At 42.7% G+C, this 15,541-nt stretch overlaps 1 protein-coding gene across 2 annotated transcripts in view; it reads right to left on the reverse strand.

Annotated features, from left to right (window-relative positions):
• GRIA1 (glutamate ionotropic receptor AMPA type subunit 1) overlaps positions 1 to 15,541 on the reverse strand; it is a 307,810-nt gene that overhangs the window by 38,808 nt on the left and 253,461 nt on the right. For both annotated transcript variants that reach the window (XM_045436653.1, XM_045436642.1), the window contains exons 12-13: positions 5,608 to 5,806; positions 121 to 368 (exon numbers count right to left, since the gene is read on the reverse strand). In XM_045436653.1, the coding sequence (XP_045292609.1) occupies positions 121 to 368; positions 5,608 to 5,806 (447 nt within the window). The remainder of the gene's footprint in view (positions 1 to 120; positions 369 to 5,607; positions 5,807 to 15,541) is intronic.

Here is a 15,541-nt window from a genome sequence, read left to right on the forward strand (position 1 = left end):
AGAAGAGCCCCCGTGACAGCTTGCATTGTGGCACTGGAGCCCTGAGGCAGACACAGCAGCTTCATTCCTGAGGTAGGGAGGGGAGAGGGAGTACCAAGGAAGCAAATCTTGGCTACTTACCTCAGGGCGGACCCCTTGGGTGTCGCAATGCCATAGCCTTTGGAATCCAAGTTACCTCCCACCTTCATGGTGTCACAGGGTTTCCGCTGCTCAATGTATTCATTCATGGTAGACTCCAGAAGGTAGGCGTATTTGCCTTTGGATTTCCTCACTCGGATCATTCCTTCCTCCGTGGTACGCACAAAAACTGATGGTTCTGCTGACTTCATGTATGTCCACATTTTCTCAAACACGGCAATTTTAGACCTCTGGCAGGGGACAGGAACAGAGCTGGAGTTAAGTGCTGGCTGTGCTTGGAATTGAGGTGGCACACACACTAATGAAGAGCTGAGTGTAGCTTGATCACACATTCATGAGTGAGATTAGCTCAGGAAGAAACAAATTATGAGTGATTGCAAAATAAGAGCCTCTAATTAGTACCAGTAGGTTCCAGAGTACAAATATCTTGCAAATAGAGAATGAACAGAATAGCTCAGAATCTTTTATTTACTGCTGAATTATATTCTCCTTCTGTATGGGAAGAGTTAAGAAATGCAACCCTAATCTAGCTTCTGAAGACATTATAGAACCTATCTATTACTCAAGAAGGCCATATTTATACTGCCCAGAAGAAAAGGAGAGCTTAATATCAGTGGAATATGATTTCATTATTGGTTCCCTCAATAATAAAAACATTGAGGAATTCTGGATCATGAGTCATATTATAAGACTGACCTTGGAATGTAAATTGTCTGATAAAGCTAATAACTTGAGACCTAATACTGTCACCTGTTTATATTTCAAAAGCCTCTCAATCTTGCCAAACTGTTTTCCTCCCCTTGTACTGAACTCACTTTGAAACTTCCCTTCTTTGGGACTTTGCCTAGGCTATTTACTTCTCTTGATACCCTGGTTCTCTCCAGCCACATCCTACTAGTCATTTCACAGGCCAGAACAAATCCTTTGTATTCTGAGGCCACCTTAGTTTCAAGGACAATCATTCACAAGCTCTAGTGGGCACCAGAATCTTGTGTAGAAATTGTAAATATGGAGATGCCCTGCTCTGAACCTATAGATTCTGATATGGCAGGTCTGGGGTGGAACCTATAAAAAATCTTTTCTTCCAGGAGTTCCCCCAGATGATTCTGATTTGTAGGCCTCTGGGGCTAAAAAAGAGTCTTGTGAGGGCTGATGTTCCTCTAGGACACACTCACTGGACCTTCAGGCTAGACTGCCAAGATTGCAAGGCATCCTTGCTTGTGTACAGGTCTTAAGTATATGGATGCCATCTGAGGGAAGGGGACATCTTCCCTTTTGTGAGTCCTTCACAGAGTGCACCCTTACACATAGTAGGCCCTTAGTCAAGGCCCACAACCCAGGACCACAAATCATCCCTCTCATCTAACATGGTCTTTCTAAAGAGTTTCCTTACCCCAAAGGGTAGATGTATTTTGGGGGTACGGGAGTCTGGCTTTGAAAATGGACACATGTTATACATATATAAGGGGCTAATGTTTTAAAGAGTGCTAGAGTCATGAAATTCATGTAGACTTGTGGTTAAAACACAGATTACAGATTTATTTAGTATAAAATTATACACACAAAATGTCATTTTTCTTTGCACACAAATATCAGTTTTATTTCTTTGATATCAACATCAAGTGTTGGCAAAATATTGATAAACAGTTAAGTTGTTGTTTGAGCCAAATGATCTATAGAGATATTTGGGCCTAGAAAAAGTCTGGTCTCAATGGAAAATTAAGGGAAATAGTTACTGAGAATTTCAGGGAAGTATTTGGTAGAGTGAATCTATAATTAGATCAACTAGGTGATGCGCTTTAAAGTATGGTTGACCCTCTGGAAAGGCCACTGGACTGGGAGTGAAGAGCTTGGGTTCTAGTCTTTCCTCATCTGTTCCACGAGGATTTGGGGCATGGGGCCTTTGAATCCCTTGTGGTCTTAAAATACCTGATTCTTTACATGAAAACACATCATTCAAGCAACAATGTATGAGGAAGAAGAAGAAGAAAGAAAGGAGAAAAGGGAGGGAGAATTTCAAAGTTAGAGGAGGATACACCTAGAATCAATCAGAACATCTACAGTGTACATCTCTTCTCGCTCAGGAAACAGAGAAATGTATAAATTCAGCTGTGACCAGATTTACAGATGATCTTCCAGGCAGAAACCCAACAAAATACTTAGCAGGGCAATGGCAAGATGCAATTTGACCTGACAAGATGGCCACGGCAGGGAACTGGGCTGTTGACAGGTAGAGCTGAAGAGCCCTCTGGGCAACAGTATGCAGAAAATTAATATGTTCTCTCGGTCTCACCCCTGTGCCCCAAATGCCAGGGCTGTGCTCATAGCTGCTCAGATTAGGCTATCAGGAAAATCTCATCTCTAGGGATGCAAAGGCAGCATGAGTGGCAGGGAAGATTGGAAACATACTTGGGGTATTTGTTCTTGGATCTCTCCTATCATCTGCAGCTCTCACAGCCCTTCACACATCTTAATTAAACTGTCGATGGAGGATTCAGTGACTCTGGATTGGAGCTGCCAAGAAGCTCTGGGCTGCCGTGGGGACTAGAAGCCATATTTTTTTAGAGACTGGGGTAGAAGAATACATGTGTCACCATGCTCTTCTCCTGCCTTATGAGGGTGGTAGGTGATCTTGTCTCCCCATCCACCAAAGTCCTGGTGGGAAAATTCTCAAGGTCAAAGTTACAGAGGTGGAAGGGCTCATGGGGCATATCTTGTTAGTGCTGTCTTTCTACCAGTAAAGAAACTGGGGCCCACAGTGTGGCAGTGAACTGTCCAATGTCATGTACCTTCTTAGTGGCAGAGCCAGGAATAAAACCCTGGTTTCCTGATAGCACCTAGTGCCTTTTCACTGCAACCAGCTGCCTCCCTTATTTTAGGCTTTATATCTTACTAGCTGTGGGACCTTGGACAAATAACAACATTTCTGAACCTTAGTCTTCCTCTCCTGACAATGTTGATGATGGTACTGACTGCATAGTGTCGCCATGGATAGTATATGACAACAGATGTAAAATGCATAACCCAGTGCCCGACACATAGTAGGTATTCTATAAGTGGTGCAATTACTACTACTAATTATGCCCTTTATTTAGGTTTTACTTTAGGATAAGAATGCCCAATACATGGCTGGCTTGAGACCACTATCTCTTCCTATATATGTGAGGGATATTGACATCAGTCAAGGAATTCTTTCACACTGTGCCCAGATGTGACCTCAGAATCCCCTCTCAACATCGAACTCCAGGCCACCACTGTTGATCAGAGTTAGCATATGAACTACAACCTATTGTCACGAATGTAGTAGACCTAGTGAGTGCCCAGAGCTTGTAGAATACACACTGTTTTGTTTCTAGATGCCTAACAGTGTCCTGTGGATGAGAAATAGAAATATGTCAATTGACATAATGATTAACAGAGAACTTTCAAGTCCTAAGTCCTAGCTATGACTCTGAGTAGTTAGAGCATGACCCTTTTCTTTTCTGGGCCTCAGTTTCCCCAACTACAAAAGGAAAAGGTTAGACTAGATTTGATCATGAGCTCATCTAACAACCTGAATAATCTTTTTAAAAAATCAGCTAATGACACCACCTCATTAGGACAGTGTGGTTCAGCGTCAATAATACTTTGGCTGGAATGAAGAAACAGAATTTGTGTTCATCCTCAACACTTGCATTATGATTCCCTGAATTTCAATTTCTTATTCACAAAATGGACATATAACTCCTGTTCTACCATAGGTCATAGGTGGGACATAAATGAGACCATGGATGGAAGGTGTTTTGGGGATAGTGACATGCTCAGATATTGGGGATGAGAACATGAGTATGTAATGAGTAAGTGAATTGGCTGTTCCCCAACTTCATCAGCAAAGCCAGGGATATAGGAATGGCTACCTGGACAAATATGAGACATCCCCTTCACACTTTGCTTGCAGGCTAAAAATTCTAGAGAATTATGAGATTACAGGAGGTTTTTCTACTAGCTGGTTGGTTAAGCTTAAGCAAGTCATGTCTCTCTCTAAAATGATAGACTCTGACCACATGACCTCTAAGTCACCTTCTTGCTTCATTATATTGAAGTAGATGACATTAGCCTTGGAGACTGGGTCAGTGATGGTTAAGACCTTGGTCCCCTTCCTGCTTGTCATGCAGAACATAGAACCCACAACCAAGAAACTGAGCACACTCTGTGGGTTCACTCGGAGTCTGGGGTTTTCTCCATAAAGTTGCAGTGAGAACCTGGTAGGACTGTATGAGATCCCTGTCCCTTGCCTGAAGCAAGGCAGATACTGGCTGTCTATTCTCCTTCTGCTACTTACTACCTGTGTGACCTCAGACAATTACTTTGACTTCTCTGAACTTCACATATAAAATGGGGAAAACAAATTTCTAACTGTAATGACAAGATTAAATGAGGGTGTGCTGGCACAAGACCTGATTCATAGCAAATGCTAGGTAAGTGGTAGCAATTATTTATCATTTTTCCTTCCTCAATACATGGTAGCTCCATGTACTATTTCTTCAACTTCCAGGAGGAACATGTCTAAAGTCCAGGGAACTACAGGCTTTTCTGCTTTGGGGCATTTGTTCAAGTTGTCCCCTTTGCCTGGAATATAATTAGCCAACCCAGACCTGACCTAGTTTCATGATGCCTAGAAATATTTTCTAATGTTTGTGGCTGTAAATCCTTACCCCTTCTTCAAGATGGCTCCCAAATGCCTGTACCCCGAAGCCCTGTACCCACAGAGCCTTGTGTCTTAGATGCCTCATCTCTTCTAATATCATAATGACTCGTTGAGGTAGATATTATTCTCCTGACTCTATAGATGAGAAAATGGTGTGAAAGAGGCTAAGGGCCAGAGAACAAGTAAAGGACAGAGCCAGGGTCTGGCCCTAGGTTTGGATGACCCTAGGCTTGTGTTTCTAAGCTCTCTGCTCCTCTGCCTTCACTCGCTGCCTCTGGCCATAAGACCTCTCCATCACCTCTACTCTCACTTCACATTTTCTCTCTCCTGGCACTGTTAAATAGACCACCTGTTCCAGTAATCATTCCCCATATACCATCTCCTTATTCATCAAGTCTTCAAGGAGAGGACATAAAAGGGCATCAGGTCTGGACCTTGTCCCTAGGCCGATACTAATCAATTACTAATTAGACTGCAAGTATGTGTGGGAACAGGGAAGGAACTGAATGTCATATCCTTTGCAGCCCTCAGAGAAGTTGGCACAGACTGGCATACGTAAGGGGTCTGATTCAGTGCAAGAGCTTTGAAGTTATTACAAATATAGAATTGTAGATTTCTCAAGAATTTGTAAGAAGCTGAGAAATGCTCTGAGTTTCCCTGACTTGTACTATGCTAAGCAGTTGCTCTGGTTGACTCTAATCACATGCTCCTTAATGAGGATATTTTAATGACAGTAGTGGTTCCCTTTTGTGAAGGTGCTCTAGGACAAGGGATATTCCTACCCTGAAGAACTCCTTAGTGGACCCTGCTTCCAGTGTGCCGTAAGCGATTTCCGTCTGTTTCGCTAGGTCCTCAGCACTCTCGATGGGAGACACCATCCTCTCCACGGTCAAGAAGGCAGCCAGGTTGGCTGTGTATGAGGAGATGATGATCAAGGTGAAGAACCACCAGACACCACCAACGATGCGGCCAGACAGGGACCTGCAGGCCAAAGGGAAGAGGTGTCAGAAGCATTGACATCAACTGCATAAGGCCATAGGGAAGGGCCAAGGGCCAGCCTAAGCCCCGTCAGCAGAGCTGTCAAGCCCTATTGCACCCTTCTCCTCTGTCAGCTAGATGTGATAATTCAAATGTCAGAGAGATTCATGTTGGCATTTTATTCCTTATTACAAGATAAGGACTTGTGTGGTTGCTGTCCTTCATGGGTGATAAAATCCCACAGGCATATATTCACACCACCTTTGCACATACATATACATCAAGACATGTGCCAACAAAGACAGATATGTCAACACTTGACCACAAAATCACAAATATGTACAAACATTATCTATCTATCTATCTATCTATCTATCTATCTATCTATCATCTATCTATCTATCATCTATCTGTCTTACAAACATCCTTTTAAATGCAGTTACATATCACCAAATGTTTGTGCACACACATATGAATTGCAAATGCATTTACACACATGATGCACACGTTTGACCATGTTCAGAAATGTTTCCAGATTGCCTTCTCATTACTCTTCTTTTGGCCTTCAAAGGCCACCAAAGTAATGGACCAGAAGGAAAGGAAGGGAGAATGTATTGGAGGCAGAATGTGAACAGCTGTACTTCGGCCACTTTGGGGAAATGTCACTGTTGAGGGCAAGTACAGTTCTCCCACCTACCACAGGGAAAGAGTTTGGCTGAAATAAAAGACAAAGCGTATTTTGTACTGGATCCAAACAGCAACTATGACAATCACAAATGAGGTGAGAAATTGTTCCTTGATGTTCTTAGAGTCCTAGACGCCTCTCTTATGCCCAACAATGAGGAGAGACATGACTAGTCAAGAATTCTATGATCTTTCAGATTTGGCTAGGAGGTTTCCAGTTCTAGAATATTTTTTCAAAGATATTACAAACTGATGTTGATGTCATATGATGTGGTATGGTGGACATACAGGGCATCAAATCATACTGAATCATACAGTGATAAAGTTGCTTGCATTCTAATTTTCTTTCCATCCAGCTTGATTTGTTAAGTAAGTGTCATCCTGGCACTACTATAATTGTACATCCTTTCTAACATGTGCCTTGACAGCCTTAAGCTCAGAGCTTTCAGTAGGTGACAGTGCTTAACTAAAACTTAATACTTAACCACCAAAGAAATCACCAATACAACCTGTAAGTTTTACAGATAAATTCGAGTCTCAAATCGCACTGACTCAGGAGCAGAACCCAGGCCTGCTAGCTTGCTTGATTGTTCCACAATGCTCTGAAAACCCTACCCGACCTTCTCTGTGTTATTCCCATGTTCCTGTGTGTCCCACTTTGTTTGCATGTCTTACAGGCTCCTTTTGATTCTAGACAGACAGTGCTCACTTCAAAAAATTCAGCAAATATTTGTTGTTGCTTGCTATATGGAAAATAATGTTCTTAGATGCTTCCTATTAAAAGAGGAAATAAGAGGAAATTTGTTCAAAGGAATGAGATCAGGAGAGTGGAGCAAAGCTATGCCCTGTGAAGAATGGCTGCAGGAGGAGGGAACCAGAAAAAGAGACTCGGAGAGAGGTGTTCCCTGAAGGATTGATAGGAGGCTGCTGCCATGAGACCCGATTTAGGAGCATTTGGTACAAGTGTTTTAGCAATACAAGGAGTGGGTATTTGATAGGTAGGGTGGTGCAACAATGAGTTGGCTATTCTGAGGGTGAGAGTGGGTTTCCCCATTTCTGAAGATGTTCACTTGGTGGACCATTCACAAAGAAGCTGTGTTGGTGCCTACTCTTAGTCCCCAGGGTACGATGTGCTGGAGACATGTCTACACAGAGGGTCATATATTACACAGGGCCAGCTTTCTCTCTTACTCCTCCCATCTCTCCCTTTCCGTGATTTGAAATGATAACTAGGTAGACCAGGATGCATGGCTTCCATTGGGCAGTCAAGCAAAATGAGATACAAAGAGGCAAACTTATTCTCTCCATGCCCTAGGGGTAGTACACATATGTACTCAAAATCACAGGATCTTCTTTTCACCTTAGGAGATGGCAAATATCAGTGTCCTGGGGCTGTGTGAAGATGCTACTCTTTTCCCAACTCGGGGTGACCACAGTAGCATCTAAACTAGACTCCCCTCCATGCAGCCCCTCCTTCCACTCTTCTGCTGAATCAGTTTGAGTGGTCTTTTTAAAAAACGTGAATTGTATTATGTTGCTTCTTTGCTTAAAATCCATGAAAGCCTTTCTCTTACACTTGGAATAAAATTCAAACTCCTTGGTGACCATCAAGGTCCCATGTGGTCTGGCCCCTGGCCTGCTCGCCAGTGTGTCCACAACATGCTTTCTGTACTCTGGTCACACTGGGCTTTGTTTGGTTCTTTCTATTCAAAAGTCTCATACCCTTATCACATGCCACTCTTGCCCCCACTCCCACCCCCATCATTGTTTCAACCCTATTCATCCTTCAGACCTCAACCCACCTAGCACTTTTTCAGCATTCAGGCTTAAGAATCTCAGAGCCTCATGTAGCTCACATTGTCATTGAAATTGGATCTCTGTGTGTTTGTTGACTATCATTCCCCTAGATCATAAGCTCCATGAGAGTAAAGAATCTTATAGCACCTAGCACAGAGTGGGCCTCAATAACAAGTGAATGCATGAATATCACCTCTCTCATAACCTGCCAATTCTATTCACATTGGATTCTAGAGACCAGGAATATTTTTCAGGGCCAGGAGAATTCAAACTTGCTTATAGCCCAGGATGTCTGGAGTAACAGCCTCAAACCAAGTGCTCAGGATGGCTATTTCCTTTTCCAACATTACTGAACTGAGAGACCCAGCTAAAGTATCCCAAGTTGGGGATCATCTAGTGAAACTCAAAACCCTCCCAAGAAAGTTCCAGGTCAATGGATCCTTCTTCCCTGTTCTTCTTTAATTAATATTTATCTGCTAGGCATTGAGAGCAGCTTACCCTGCACACTATTTCCCACATCCCCACCTATTTAATAAAGATACCAAAGAAGGAGTCTGTTGTTTAACAGCCAGTAAGTATCATCTGTAGCATAACTGGAAGGTTGGGGGAAGAGGCTCCTCAAAATGTGACATGATTCCAATGCTTCATTTGCATCTGATCCATGTGATAGGAACCTGAGTGTAACACACCATCCTTCTTCAGTTCAGACCTGGTACAGGCTAAGCTGGGCCTCTGTCTAAGAACTCTGCATTTTCCCAGTTCCATACCAAAAGTAGGGAGATGGAGTTATTGGAGGCCAAGACTGGGAATGAGTGTCTTTGCTCTTTCACTGACCAGCCCCATAAACTTGGCAAGTTGCCTGCCCAGCTGGGCCTCCGTCTTCTCTTCTGTGTAATGGGTGAGACTAACTCTATGTCGTGGTGAGAAACCAAAACTTTCAGAACTAGACTTAGTTGATTATTTTCCTTTAACTGATACAAGTTATTGGAATTAAAATAGCACAGGGAAAAGGACTTTGAAAAGTGCTGTTGAAACATGAGGCATTATTTTTGTGATAATTATTCTCCTAGGGAGCTATAGGATAAATTCCTTAGTAGGGAAGAACAACTGTTATCTGGCCCGTGGAGGTATGCCTCATCACCTGAATTTTATTAGTCTTATAACTTGGCACAGCTCTTCCCTAAAGTCCCTAACCCGCTGAGGAATCCCTATGTTCCTCTAGAATTGGTCACAACTTATATGCCTTGTTGGGCTCTTTATCTTACTCAATCATCATTTACAGTACTATGAAATGGATGGGAGAGGGATGAATATCCCCATTTTACAGATGAAAGATCTGCAGTTACATGACATAAGGTGACTTATCCAGGGTCATGTAGTGAGCCATTGGCAAATCTAGGACTAGGAACCAGGACTTCATATTTCTTGTCCAGAAGTCTACCCACTGTAGAACATTACCTCCTTCACCAGATTCTGATTCATTTGTAGATGAGCACAGACTTCCTCAACCCATGTCATCTCCCTGATGTTGGATCACAGCCATGATTCAATTCTTGTAAAGCTCAGTGGGACATTTGGGAGCTACAGAAAGGAGTCTGACCACCAGCATCTCCAGAGAATTGGAAACCTATTTGTATTTGTTTTCTATCACTGCATAACAAATCACTACAAACTTAGTGTCTTCTAACAGCACTCATTCATTGTCTCATAGTTCCGTTGATCAGAAGTCTGGGTTGGGGTATCTAGATTCTCCACTAAGGTCTCACCAAGCTGAAATCATGGTATTGGCTGGGGCTATGGTTCTTATCTGGAGTTCGGGTTGGACAACCTCACTGGTCGTTTGCAGTATTCACCTCCCTGTGGTCATGGGACCAAAGTCATTGTTTTCTGGATGGCTGTTCACCCGAAGCTGTCTCAGCTTCTAGAGGTTGCCAGCATTCTGCATCACCTGTCTCCTCTATCTTCAAGCCAGCAATAGTGTAGCAATCCCTTTTATTCTTTGAACCTCTCTGACTTCCACTAGTTGGAGAAAACTCTCTTTTTCTAAAGGGCTCATCTGTTTGGGTCAGGTCCACCTGGAAAAATCTCTGTACCTTAAAATCAACTGATTTGGGACTTCAAATTATACCTATAAAATCTCTTCGCAGTAGTACCTAATTAGTGTTTGAATGACCAAGGGATAGGTATCTTTAGAAATGTGTGCCATACTATTTATCCATTCATTTTATAAATATTACTTGTATGGCGGGCACTGTTGGGCATTGCAGAGATAAAAGTGAATACACCATGGGGTGCCTGGCTGCCTCAGTTGGTTGAGTGTCTAGATTTCAGCTGAGGTCATGATATCATGGTTCATGGGATCAAACCCTGCATCAGGCTCTGAACTGACAGCACAGAGCCTGCTTGGGATTCTCTCTCTCCCTCTCTCTGTCCCTTCCCTGCTGATGCATGTGCTCTCTCTCTCTCTCTCTCTCTCAAAATAAATAAATAAACTTAAAAAAAAGTGAATACACAATAGTCTCTGCCTTCCATGCAGAAGATGGGAGGGCAGTGTAGCCTAGTGATTAAAACACAGGCTGTGGGGTCCAATACCCTGATTCTCTGCCAAATGTTTAGCACAGTGTTTGAAGCATAGTAAGCACTCAGTAGAACTATCACCATCTTATATTAATGTCATAAATGGTAATTATAGTACTATCTTAATTATGTGACAAGTAAGAAAGTAGTACTAAGGGGACACAGAAAGACTTGATAATTACTCTGCTGGCAGGTGTTAGGGACAGTTATCAGAGGAAGAGAAACTTGTGCTTGGTTTTGGAGTATAAGTAAGAGACTGTTAAGCAGAATCGGTACAGTAGTAGGAGAAGGCTCAGTGGTTAGAGGTAAAAAGAGGAGGTGAGTGGAATATTATCTCTTCTTCAACTCCCCAATCATTGCAAGCAGAGCTCTAAGCAACCCCTTCTGCTCCCCATCACACCATAATCCTTCTCCTATTACAATTCTAACCATGCTGCTGTAGTGATTTTTTAAAGATGCTATAATGATTATTACTTATAGTATTATTGATGAACAGGGGTGATGCTTGGTTGAACTTGCTAAAACAGAGCCCGTGGAAATTGGGAGGGGCAGGCTGCATGAAGAGATCAAAGTGACAGGGTCTGGTGATCCACGGGAGCAGGGGCTGTGGAAGAGGACAATGCTCAAATGGCAGTTCATGCCTACTGGGTGAATGGACTCTGACATGCTCTTGATGGTGGCTATAAGCTGTCTCTTCTTGTAAATGATGGTTTTTACTTTTGTTAATAAGACACTGCATATATTATTAAATGTGATGCTAATAGAAGACAGTAAGGCTCTGATGTGATCATTCTCTGCTTCTGATGGATATTTCCTGTCCTGTTCATGCATTAGGATTCACTGTAGGCCTTTAATTTTTTTTTTTTTTTTTTTTTTATAATCTCTCAGCTTAGATTTGTCATTCTAGACCAGGGATAGGCAAACGTTTTCTGTAAAAGTCCAGGTAGTAAATATTTCAGGCTTTGTGGGCTTCATGTACTACTCATCTTTGTTGTTGTAGTATGAAAACAGCCATAGACAATACATAAACATATGCACATGGCTGTATTCAAAAAAAATTAACCATAAAAACACACAGCAGGCTGGTTTTGGTCTGTGGGCCACAGTTTGCTGACTCCTGCCCTTAATCCTATTGTGAATGTCAGAGACTTTTGATTTAAGTGAGTATGCTACAGTAGTCAAGAAATATATTAACATCTATCTAGTTATTAGTCCCTCCAGGTAAACATCCAGATAAAATATTGCAATGATTCATTTGATAATGACTTTTGTGCTATCCTCAAGGAGAAAGTAGAGGGCATTGGTGAGGAGAATGGGCCCAGGGGTCAGATAAAGCAGGATGGAGTCTTGTCTCATTACTTACTGGTTGTATGACTTTGGGCAAGTCACTGAATCTCTTTGTGCTTGTTTCTTTACAAAATGAAGTAATTGTACTCATGGTGTTTTTAAGAATTAAACATGAAAATACAAATGAAGGGTGTAGCACAGTGCCTGGCACAGAGTAAGCATTTCAGGATGGAGGTCTTCACATAGCGCAAGGAGCAATAACCTGCTTGGAGGTAAGGGAGTAGATGCCATGGCCAGGGACTTTAGGAAATCAGATCCTTGAGACCAATGTGGGGAATGGAAAGTCATTAAAAAGCAATCAACATTCGATCCTGTCAACCTACTCTCTGGGACAATTCTGACAAGGAGTTGGATATGGACATTCTTCTTCATTTCAAAAGCATTTCCTGTCATCCCCAAGAGGAAGGAGACAGAAGGGACACTTCCTGTGTGCCTTCTTTCAGCCAAGCTCAAGAGGTCACTGAGTTCAACCTATTTCCCTTTGTCATCTGCTTCCAATGGCTATTTTTAAAAAGTAATGAGGGGCGCCTGGGTGGCTCAGTCGGTTGAGCGTCCGACTTTGGCTCAGGTCATGATCTCACAGTTCGTGAGTTCGAGCCCCGTGTTGGGCTCTGTGCTGACAGCTCAGAGCCTGGAGCCTGCTTCACATTCTGTGTCTCCCTCTCTTTCTGCCCCTTTCCTGCTCATGCTGTGTCTCTCTCTGTCTCAAAAATAAATAAACATTAAAAAATTTTTTTAAATAAAAAAAAGTAATGAAAACATGGGTGTGAAGGCAGAAACTCAGATGGCCTGCCTCTAAATTAGTGGGAGAAACAAATGTCCATCTTGGCTAATTACTGAGCTGAGCTATGTTCGGAGAGAGGCTTACTAGGGATCAGGTATGAAGGTTCCCAGACCAGGGTAAATAGCTCTGGTCAAATGCAAGAATTTTATTCGTGAGGCCACTTAATCTGAGACACTATGTTTGGATGGCAAATCATCCATTTGTCACCAGCTGCAAATCACCCAGCACTTCCCTGGCACAGCAGAAGTGACTCGTTTTAATTTCCCCAGCTGCTGGCCACTGTGTTCTAACACTGTGGCAGCAGGGTGGGCCTTGGACTTCTGTGGTGAGTCCCAGGGGTGGGAAGCTGGGGACTGGACAACAAGCTCTAAGTTTGCAGCACATGCAGAGCTATGTTTCAAAATAGAAAATTGTTTTCCATTTAGGTAGGCTATGGGAGTGTCGCACGGGTGCAGTTTGCAAAAGAATGGATGTAAATGAGTTCAGTTATTCTTAAAAATGTACTGATTCATTGGTTCACTCTGAGTCTCAGTTTTCACACCTGAAAATGGGGATAATGATATCCATCTCATGGATGGTAAGAATTCCAGGAGTAAGTCATGTCTTGCACAGACAGAGCAGGGCTCAAGATGTCATCTGTAATAATGGTGATTATTCGATGATTTCTTCTAGAAACACTCCTCTTAGCTTCTAGGTCCATTCTTTCCTCAGTCTCCTCCTATCTCTCAGTTTACTCCTTCTTAGTCTTTTTGTTGTTGTTGGTTCTTCCTTTCTTCCCAATATTAAGCTCTTTCTGTTCCCAAAGCTCAGGTCTCAGCCCTGTTACTATAACCGCCTACCATCTTGCCCCAGCTGACCTCCTCCAGTCCAAGTCCTTTATTCATAGACGCTGACCACTCCCAAATTTAAATCTCCAGGCCCTCTCCCAACCTTTAACATGCATATCTAACTGCCTCCTTGACACCTGAAACCTGAAATATCTAACACAAAATTCTTAATGAACGTCCACCAAAAAGCCCCAAATCAATACAACATTACTGACGAATTCTTCTCCTTCCTCATCTCAGGAAGTGACATAACTGTCCATCTGGCCGTTCAAACCTAATACCAGGGAGACATTTCTGCCTTGTCTCTTTATCTCACCCCCACATCCAGTCCCTCCCATCCAATCACGCCCATAGTTGCAGATAACATTCTCTGCACTAGATATCAATCAGTGTCACATTTCATTGCTGCTTCTCTGGCCCTTGTATAATCCATGTACACACAGCAGCCAGAGGATCTTTTAAAACTGTAAATAGAGTCATGTTGTTCCTCACCCCAGTTAAAATTTGTCACAGTAACATCCAAATGCTCTGCTGGGGTCAACCTGAGCTGGTCCATCTCCAACCTCATCTTGTACCACCTTTCCTGTCATTGCCATGCCCCAGCCTCACTGGCCATCTTGCAGTTCCTAGAATACAGCAAATTCTTTCCCATCTCGGGACCTTTGCAACAGTTGTTTCCTCTGCCTGGAATTCACTTCTCTGCAATTGTCCCAAACATGCCTCTATCTACCCTTTAGATTTATGTTCATACGTCGCCTCCTCACAGACACCCCTCTAGGTATTGTCTTTGCCACCCATGTCTCTCTCACTTCATTTCCTTTTTTCATAGCACTTATCAAAGTCTGAAATGATCTTTCTATAAATTATGTATTTATCGATTGATTTATTCATTTATTATCTGTCTTTCTCCACTAAAATGTAAATTCAGTGATGCCAGGGGTCTCATCTGTGTCATTCACTGCTATATCCCTGGTGCCTAGCACAGTGCCTGGCATAAAGCAGGTGCTCAATGAACATATACTGAATAAATTGAGTAATTACATGGTATTTATTGAGGACTGAATATATACAAAGCCTGATGAAAAATAACCAAGAAGTTTCTTCTCAAGGAAATCAATTTAACAGAATGAATGGGACCCACCAGAAGCAACTATGATGCCTGAGCTGTGGTGAACAGCATAAGGAGTCACTGACTAAGTGCTAAGGAAGTACGGAGGTAGGAAAAGCCATGCCTAACTGGGAAAAATCTGGAAAGGCAGCATGGAAAAGGGGCCATTGACAGGGCTATGCAGGGCAGGCTGGCTTTGAGCATCCTGAAATTTAAAGAAAGGTATTTCCTAGGGACAGGGACAGCCTGTGCTCTGGTGTGGAGGTGGAATGAGAATGTAAACAAGCAAGAATTTCACTTTGCCCCAAACAGCCATTGTTCTATGGCCTTTGCATGGGGATCCTGCAGAAGATACTTGGCATCCATTTTTTTTTTAGTCCTCACTGCTCTCTTCAGCCCAGGTAGACATATCTCCTTTTGACAAATGAGGAAACAGAGGTTCAGAGAGACAAAACAATTTAATTAAGGTCACCAAGCAGGTGATGGAGCTTGATTATGAACCCAAATCCATCAAATTCCAATGGTGTTATTTCATTCGCTGGAAGTGGGTGTAGCTTGGACCAGGGCCAACCACTCTTCTCTTTCAAGGTTTACCTTCTCAGGTCCCAAACACC

Source organism: Leopardus geoffroyi, chromosome A1 (genome assembly GCF_018350155.1).
Source record: "Leopardus geoffroyi isolate Oge1 chromosome A1, O.geoffroyi_Oge1_pat1.0, whole genome shotgun sequence".
NCBI lineage: Eukaryota > Metazoa > Chordata > Mammalia > Carnivora > Felidae > Leopardus > Leopardus geoffroyi.